The sequence below is a fragment of the Trematomus bernacchii genome, unplaced genomic scaffold (genome assembly GCF_902827165.1).
Source record: "Trematomus bernacchii unplaced genomic scaffold, fTreBer1.1, whole genome shotgun sequence".
NCBI lineage: Eukaryota > Metazoa > Chordata > Actinopteri > Perciformes > Nototheniidae > Trematomus > Trematomus bernacchii.
In genome coordinates, this window is record NW_022987614.1 from 2,051,620 (window position 1) to 2,061,233 (window position 9,614).

The following is a 9,614-nucleotide window of genomic DNA, read 5'->3' on the forward strand; positions in this document are numbered from 1 at the left end:
CTGATATACACCTGAACATCAGCAGGAGAGGACTCTTTAAAGTAGAGACACTACATACTGATATACACCTGAACATCAGCAGGAGAGGACTCTTTAAAGTAGAGACACTACATACTGATATACACCTGAACATCAGCAGGAGAGGACTCTTTAAAGTAGAGACACTACATACTGATATACACCTGAACATCAGCAGGAGAGGACTCTTTAAAGTAGAGACACTACATACTGATATACACCGGAACATTAGCAGGAGAGGACTCTTTAAAGTAGAGACACTACATACTGATATACACCTGAACATCAGCAGGAGAGGACTCTTTAAAGTAGAGACACTACATACTGATATACACCTGAACATCAGCAGGAGAGGACTCTTTAAAGTAGAGACACTACATACTGATATACACCTGAACATCAGGAGAGGACTCTTTAAAGTAGAGACACTACATACTGATATACACATTCATTTATTATTATTTTCTTAATCCTAAAAATAAATAAAAAATGCAAATATGTTGTTTCAGAAAAATAATTTAGAGATATTTTTCAAATTAAAAAAACAACACTGAGATTTTTTCCTCTTAGCTTTTTTATTAACAAGAAAAACCCCAACATTTTATTTTGTACAGACATGTAAATGTGGCACTCATCTCACATCTTGAAAATAGAAACACAATTTATTACAAACTCAACCTGTTAGCTTTTCTTTTAATGTGTTTTATTTCCTTCTTCAAACTTTCCTTTATGCATTCAACACTTTGAGACTTAGTAACACATTGAAGACATTTAGAATAAAATATCTACAATGAAAGAAGCTCTGGTGCTTTCTCTCTCTCATGCTTTACAAGAGAAACAACAACATACAAATAAATCAATATCGATATTCAACAAATATTTAGAGCAAAGTTTACATTTCCATGCAGAGAAATATGAGTTGAGGTTAACAGAAATCCTCCTGAGCAGTGACAGCCTCCATGGCTAAACAGACACAGGAAGGAGCGCCGCCTAAAGAAACTCCAACATCTACAGAACAACTCATGAGAAGATGTTAAAGCACATCCCATAATGTTTGATTGACAGCTGATCTCTGTGCAGTGAAGACATGAACAATCAGCTCTCAGCAACAATGATGGACACACAATGAGTTTAAGAAGTAGAAGAGTTCCTCAAATGACTTCAGGCTATTTCAGTTTACACAACTCAGCTGTGGTTCCATCACCATAAAGATAAACTCCAGCATGTAGCGGCTGAGTGAATGTGGTCTGGACTCTGTGGAGGAGAGTCATGGTTTCAGAGACGCTGTAGAAGGACAGAATACCTGCTCTGTGATCCAGGTACACTCCTACTCTGGAGGACTGAGGACCTGAGACGGGAGTGCTGATACTGTTGTAAAAAAATGAATAACTGTTTTGCTCACAAATTAACGCCCAGGATTTGTCATTGTATCCAAAGAAACATTCATACCCATCCCCTGCTCTGCTGATATTCTTGTATGCGACTGCTACATGAACTCTTCCCCCTCTCCACTCCACCTCCCAGTAACAACGACCAGTCAGACTCTCTCTACTCAGGACCTGATAATATACAGTGAATCTGTCTGGGTGACTAGAATAAGACTCATATTGTCCCATGAATGCTGCTTTTCTGCTCGCCTCAGATAATAACAGCTCTGTGTATGCTGTGTTTGGATCCAGTGTGATCTCCTGTGAATATTGTAAGAACCCAGCTCTGGTGGTGGGCTCTGCTGCTGACAGTAAAACATCCACTTCAGTCGGTGAGACGTTTGTCCATTCCTCTCTCAGGACGTCCTGTAGTTTGTCTCTGACTGCTGACAGGGCCGCCGTCACGTCCTCAAAGTAGCTCAGAGGACGGATGTTGATGCTGGATGAGTGTGTAGGTTCACTGAGGGCTGACAGTGAGGGGTAGCTGTGCAGAAACTGGTTGTGATCCTCTGTGTGAGACAGCAGCTTCAGCTCAGCGTCTCTCCTCTTCAGCTCAGCCATCTCCTGCTCCAGCTTCTCCTGAAGCTCTTTGACTCGACTCACTTCACTCTTCTGCTGGGATCTGACCTGCTGCTTCACATCAGAGCTTCTTTTCTCCATGAGACGGATCAGCTCAGTGAACATCTTCTCACTGTCCTCCACTGCTTTATCAGCAGAGCCATTGACGGCCTCCACCTCCTGCTGAAGCAGCTTCACCTCCTTCTCTCTGTCCTGGATTCTCTGCTGGATGTTTAGTCGACTCCCCTCCAGCTCTCTCTGCCTCTCAGTCCTTTCTGCTGCAGCTGACACTGTGTCGTGGCCTTTGTGTTCGTCCACAGAACAGAGATAACAGATACACTCCTGATCAGTGCGGCAGAACATCTTCATCACCTCGTCGTGACGAGAGCAGATGTTCTCCTGGAGCTTCTTGGAGGGCTCCACCAGCTTGTGTTTTTTAAACGTAGCTGCGTCATAATGAGGCTGGAGGTGTTTCTCACAATAAGAGGCCAAACACTGCAGACAGGACTTACAGGCTCTCAGTTTCCTCCCAGTGCAGAAATCACAGGCCACATCTTCAGCTCCAGCATAGCAGTGATCAGCAGGAGCAGCTTGGAGTCCAGTCTTCTTCAGCTCCTCCACTAAATCTGCTAATATGGTGCTTTTCAGCAGGACAGGCCTCGGTTTGAAGATCTTTCTACACTGAGGGCAGCTGTAGACTTCCTTCTCATCCTCTTTATCCCAGTGGGTTTGAATACACTTCATGCAGTAACTGTGTCCACAGGAAGTCGTCACCGGATCCTTCAGTAGATCCAGACAGATCGAACAAGAGAAAGTTTCCCGGTCCAGCTGAACTCCTTTCTGCGCCATTTCACCTCTCAGTGACTGCGAGTGTCTGAGTTTCACTTCCTGAAACCTGAAACTAGTGTGAGTGTGATCTGATCATGTGAGTGTGCAGTGAATAGGGCCTGTCAGCTCATGCACTGGTTACACCCATCAGGAAGTATGACGCAATTCATAAGGGGGAGCGTTTTTAAAGAGACAGTCCGCTCCAAAGTCCACTCTCACTGCTTCCTTCAGTAAATGTGAGTTTTCAGGCTGATCAAACTGTGAAAACACAAGGTGCTTTGAGGCTCTCTCGCTGACTTAATGAGAGATTTCTGCAAGTATACCGTTGTATCTTATCTTTCCAGTCAGGCTGTTGTGTGATAAGCAGAGTTGGAAAGTACATTTACTCAAGTATTGTAGCTCGGTAGTTTACAATATAGTTATACTTTACTTGAGTATTTCCGTTTAATGCTTCTTGATACTTACAGTCCACTACATTTCAGAAACAGATATGTACTATTGTTCCTCCAGTACATTGATTTTACTTTGTGCATAAACACATGACATGATGATAGGGTATAAGGAAATACTTTACTACTAATCCACACAGTATGCAAATGTTGTCCAACTTGACCAAAGACTAAATGTTCTGACATGTATAAATAACTGGATAATATAATAACCATCATGTGTCTGTATTTGTGTATATGTACTGTAGTATATGTAATGTTATGCAAATGTCTGTATGTATTTTATAATTGGTATATATATGTTTTAGGACACTCTTGAGAATGAGATGCTACATCTCAACGGGCTATCCTTCGAAAAATAAATACATAATAATAAAATACTTTGAAACGATCCATTCTGCATATCGAGTGATATACCTGATGGTACTTTTGTCCTACAATGTGTTGGAGCGCTAGCCAATAGCAGTGCAATGATAAATACAGAAATTATGAGAAACACAGTGCTGTACAGCTCCATGCTGCTATAGCCAGCTAAAGCTCTTTATTTGTTTTTAAAAGACATTTAGGAGACATTGTGACACATGAGGAAAAACCGTTGAAGCATCTTCTTATTTTTTTATACACGTAAATATCTCTTAAGGCAAAAGATAAATTAAGAAGACGGGGAACAACAAAACCGCCTTTCAGAGAAGCTCTCGCATCCAAAAGAGAAAACAGTTTGATCCTTTCAAAATAAAACAGGAACAAGGAAGAGAAATGGGTGACAGCTGCAAAATACACGTAATAAAACATTACATACATAACAGAGCGTTCATACATGTGCGTAAAATACTTTCTTGATGGCAAGAGAGTGTATTTGAAAGAAAGCGATATTATTTACTGTTTTAAATACTAACATTTATGTTGTAGTTTGATATAAATCCCTTTTGAGCAAGTGCTGTGAAAACAATGCAGTTTTTAAACATGATATGCGCGGTAACAAATATATGTACACCAAATAAAATAAGTAAATGTGAATTTCAACAATTTCAAGACCTAAAAATGACACGTATTATTGACACGTTAAGACTCATGTTCATTCATAAACAACATGTGGAAAACTTGATTATAGCGGAACTCATGACGATATAAACCCAGACTGAAATGGTGACAAACTAAAGAAAAAAAAAAAAAAAAAAGCAAATTTTTTTAGACCTTATTTCTAATTGTATGAGATATCAATTAATTCCAATTTTTTCAATTTTAAAAGTAGTTATTTGTGGATTTATTTGTAATTATTTGATATTTTTCAGAAGATTTTGTCGTCATCTTACTCCAACTTTCTTTATTTTTAAAGCCATTATTTGTCCATATTTATTGGCCAGTAAATAAAGCTTATTTTTCGCATATTTTTGACAATGTTACAAAAAGGGGACATTTTTTTGTGTTGCAGATAATTTCTCTTAGTTTGGGTACCAATGTGAATTTTTTAAATGTACTTTTTTGTGTATTAAAAAGCTTAAAAAAAAAAAAAAAGCAATCAGAAGTGTTTTTATTAATGTGAAAAGTGGTGCAAACATATATTTGTACTAGGAGTATTTTTGGTGTAAATTTAAAGTGTAAACTGTTAATGTGTACATTTTGTTAATGTCATTTTTTCCCAATTGTATCAGTTTTTAAAGCCACTTTTATTAGATTTCTTCTGTGATTTAAACATCACAAACACTGTCTTTATTCACTGGTTTATTCCTGTATTTTCAAAATAAAAGATATTCAAATAAACAAAAAAATGGATATCTTTTATTGTGAAAAACCGACAGGAAGTGATGTTTTCTTTAGGATAGCTACACATTAATCACATCACAAGCACTGTCTTTATTCACTGGTTTATTCCTGTATTTTCAAAATAAAAGACAAAAAAACTGGAGATATCTTATTGTGAAAAACCGACAGGAAGTGATGTTTTCTTTATGATACACATTAATCGGGGAACATGGCAATACTATAAATGTGTATAAAATGTGTTTTTATACATAGTGGCTTTAGATAAATGAAGAAAATATGCGTGATAATTGCAATACTAATATTTGGGGAAATACGGATAAATCTGCCTGTTTTCAACTTCTAACTTTCATATTTAACAGACAAAAGAGTTATTTTCTCATAAAGGAAGGGAACACTACTCCATAAATATGTTATTTATATAACTGCAGTACATGACTCTTTAATTTGGCAATTCTTTATTATAAATACTCTTAATTTGAGATAAGAACTACTCGCTAAAACCGACTGATGATCCCAGATAGATAAAAAAACAAACAAAATATTCATTGTTAATATTCAATAACAATGGCCTTATTCTAGAATAACAACAGGTGTATTACCGGATACAACAACTGTGGATTTAACACACAACAAGCGGCGCCCCTGTGTGTACTTATATACTTATCTTTAAGATGTTTTAAACACATGTTATCAAAGTGGAATTAAACCAGAGGAAAGCAAACGAAGGAAGAGAATACAAAAAATGACTTCTCGTCTCTTTGGTGGCGTCTAGAGTGTTTTTCATTCGTAAAAACGAATGAATCAAAGAAAACGACTAACCATCATTTGGCCTGATTCTCTCTCAAACACGACGCCCTCTTTAGTCGAGCGTCATCGTTTATATATTTACAAACTTTTACATATGTTACCGCAAAAAAAATAGATTGTCTTCCTCTACAGCTGATATATATATTCTCCTATAAATATGGAATATATGTTCCACAGCAGTACATGGTAGTATTGGTGATATATTGAATATTCTACATGTGGAATACTCCCTTTAAAGCCTGGCTCTTCTTAAAGGGGAGGTCTGCCTTGCGACTGATGTGGTTAAATGGATCAAAGCTGCTTCTTCTTTACTTTGTGCACTTAGTAAAAATAATAGATGTACTGTATCATTGTGGTGATGATGATGATGATGGTTGTGGTGATGATGATTGTGATGATGATGATGGTGATTGTGATGGTTGTTTCGCTCTATAGTTGTTGAGGTTTCGTCAGACCATCTTCACTCAGCTCATACCTGCAGGAGGAGAAAGAGAAGCTTTTATTTTGAAAATCGGACAGATCCACGCTTTTATTTTGGAAATCTGACAGATACATGCTTTTATTTTGGAAATCTGACAGATCCATGCTTTTATTTTGGAAATCTGACAGATACATGCTTTTATTTTGGAAATCTGACAGATACATGCTTTTATTTTGGAAGTCTGACAGATACATGCTTTTATTTTGAAAATCTGGAAATCTGACAGATACATGCTTTTATTTTGGAAATCTGACAGATACATGCTTTTATTTTGGAAGTCTGACAGATACATGCTTTTATTTAGAAAATCTGACAGATCCATGCTTTTATTTTGGAAATCTGACAGATACATGCTTTTATTTTTATTCAAAGATTTCTTAACAACATACATGAAACTGAGCTGTTTGTTGGTCTTCATATTTGTATGATCAGAGTTATATAAATAATAAGTGAGATATCAATCACTCACCATTGTGTCCAACCCTTAGACGTGTCCTCGTACGTCAAATCCACCAGAACCTGAGGAGAAAAGACAACAGAGCTTATTTAAAAATGCTAAATCAAGTGTTTAAAAGACTGCAAACAGTTGAAATATGACATGAGCAGAATAATCTACCATCCTTGAAGATACTCTTGTAACACTATTTCAGGTAGATGAACAAACTGGAATATTGTCAAAACTCAAGATTTAAATCCATAATCCTCAAACAAAGACTGCTTTATAGATAATTGGATTGATTTCAAGACATTTCTGTATTTAATGAAGCGTGTAGAATCTGTAGTGAGAGAGCGTACCTTTCCCAGAAGGCCTTTGTGTTTGGAGAGCAGTCCTCCTCCGTTCTTCACCGCGACGTCCAGAGTGCGTCTGTGGAGCTCCACGAGAGACACACTGAACTCATAGCTGAGGAGGAGAGGAAACACTACCAATCATCAGCTGCTAAAATACTACGTTTAAAAGCACAAGGCGCTTTCACACCGGAGTACTTTTCCCAGGAATAGTTCTGAAAAAAAAATTGAGAACCTTTTCACCCCTTTTTAGTGCCTGCTAGAGAGCAGGTACTTTCCTGGGGAGGAAAAGGTTCCAATTTCTGATTGGCTGGGCGAATTGCAAACCACGCCCCGTAAAACTCTGAAAAGTTTTTGTGAAGCCGCCATTTTATTTGCTCGCATTAGCATTATTAGCATTAGCATTAGCCCAGCGCACAAACGGAGAGAGACTAACTTATGGCAACACAAAAGAAAGCGGAGCGGTGGAGTGATGAGGAGGTGTCTGCGCTTCTGGCGATTTACTCGGAAGGCTTCAGTAGAAGCTGCAGGGAGTCCCAGCAGCTTCTACTGAAGCCAGTCCCCAACTCCGGGGACTTCCGGCCGGGGACTTCGGGTGGCAGTATACGCCGTGAAGTTGTTTGCGGCCTGCCAGTAAACCCAAAGCAGAAGAAGAAGAAGTGACGTCAGCGGCTCCCTCAGGGACTTATTCCGGTGTGAACACGATTTACTAGATAGTTCCAGGAAATAAAAGTTCCGGGAACTATTCCTGGGAAAAATCAAAAACATTAAGAGCATAAAACACATTAGAAACATTAAAAAGCAAAGATAATAAAACATAAATAAAAGTTACAAAGTCTTCAGCCTGGATTTAAAAGTAGTCAGAGTTGCAGCGGACCTGCAGGTTTCTGGGAGTTTGTTCCAGATATCTGACAATATCCCTCACCAAATGCTCACTGTTAGGGAATAATTTGCTTAGGTATTCAACCTTCGACACAGTTCATCATTTTCTCCTCTCACTGTCTCTTTTCCCATGGCATAGTTCTACGGCCTTGGGTATTGCTGCTATCTCTCGTAAGGAGGGGCAGCTTGAGGGGGTCAACACCCCGTCTTCGGTGTGTTGACCTGCACCGAAGAGGGGGAGGGGGAGGAGGGAGGGTTTTTCTCCAAGCTCAGCACCTGAGATTAAAACAGAATCAGAATCAGTGTAGAATCTGTGTTATATAATAATGTGCAATGCCTTGTGCCAAACATTTCCCAAATTGGGATCAATAAAGTACTTCTTATCTTATCTTACCCTCAGAGCCATCTTCATCTTCAGCGTGCAGCTCGGGCCGGAGTTCTTGAGGGGGAAACGCTGATTTAAAGGGGACCTATCATGCAAAATGCACTTTTGTACATCTTTTATACATGAATATGTGTCCCCGGTGTTCCAGGGAACTCACCAAGTGTCAGAAAACACAACCCTCTCTATTTTCCTCCATACCCAAATCTCTAAAAAAGGGGCTGCAACGGATCTGATCAAAACTGATCCAGATTTGAACACTGTCCTGACGTCAGGACAGTGGCGCTACGGCTATTGGGCCAACTCCACCAATCAGGAGGAGACAGCCACAGCCATTGCCGTTCGAAAGCGCTGGAGACGCTGTAGTACATATGCCAGGCCTGTAGATGGTGCTGTTCTCACTGAATCTGCCCTTTCAAAAACAGAGCTACAAAATGTCAAATTGAGGAAAATGAGGCATGGCTAAAATGCATGATCTGTTTGGTATTTTGAAAAAAAAAAGTATAAATATGCCTTATATAGGTATGGTCCTACACTATATTATTCAAATATAGCATGATAGGTCCACTTTAAGGTAATTTCTTCGGCCTCCAGAAGGCGAGTCAGCGGCACCGTCAAAACGCGCAACGTACACTCGTGTTTCTTGCCCCCCCAGCTGCCCCCCTAACTTTTGTTTCCCTAAAACTGTACTAAAACAAACCTACACTCTGTCCACAAGCTTCTCAAGCAAAGAAACAAGCAGTTCATTAATTAAAAGTGAATCATTTTAAATATCATCTTACTTAGGCCTGTTAAAAACGCAGCTACGGCCCTGCATTAAACTGCGGAGCGGCGTTCACACAGACCGCGGCTCACAGAGCTGCAGAGAGGGAGCGAGCTGTCCCAGCACCTGAAGGTGGATCAGCTTCCCCTGGGAGCATTTCCCCTTCCACTAGTTTTGTTTTTACTAAGGACGAGAGCTTGAAACTAAATATTAATAAAACGCAGCTGTTTGAATCGATAGCGTTTAACAGACGGTCGCTGTTTGGGGCGTTACGTTACAAAATACTACACAGACAGCGCTAGCTGGGAGATCGATCACTTTGCTAAACTATGCGGTACGGTAAAATCCACGTAAACTACACATCACAGCAATGAGGCCAGATCAGGGCTGGACTGGCCATCTGGCATACCGGGCATTTTCCCGGTGGGCCGACGTGCCTTTTGGGCCGACACGTCATTTTTTTTTTTTC

The 9,614-nt window shown here is 39.5% G+C and overlaps 1 protein-coding gene and 1 long non-coding RNA gene across 2 annotated transcripts; both read right to left on the minus strand.

Annotated features, from left to right (window-relative positions):
* Window positions 1-585: 585 nt before the first annotated feature.
* Window positions 586-2,947, minus strand: LOC117483760 (tripartite motif-containing protein 16-like). Its single transcript, XM_034132110.1, has one exon. The coding sequence runs from the start codon at window positions 2,850-2,852 to the stop codon at window positions 1,185-1,187; it is 1,668 nt and encodes a 555-aa protein (XP_033988001.1). The 5' UTR covers window positions 2,853-2,947; the 3' UTR covers window positions 586-1,184.
* Window positions 2,948-6,008: 3,061 nt separating this feature from the next.
* On the minus strand, window positions 6,009-7,241 carry LOC117483766. Its single transcript, XR_004556019.1, has 3 exons — window positions 7,128-7,241; window positions 6,802-6,851; window positions 6,009-6,326 (listed from the first exon to the last, which is right to left on the minus strand). It is a non-coding gene; the product is annotated as an uncharacterized LOC117483766 (long non-coding RNA).
* Between the last annotated feature and the right edge of the window lie 2,373 nt (window positions 7,242-9,614).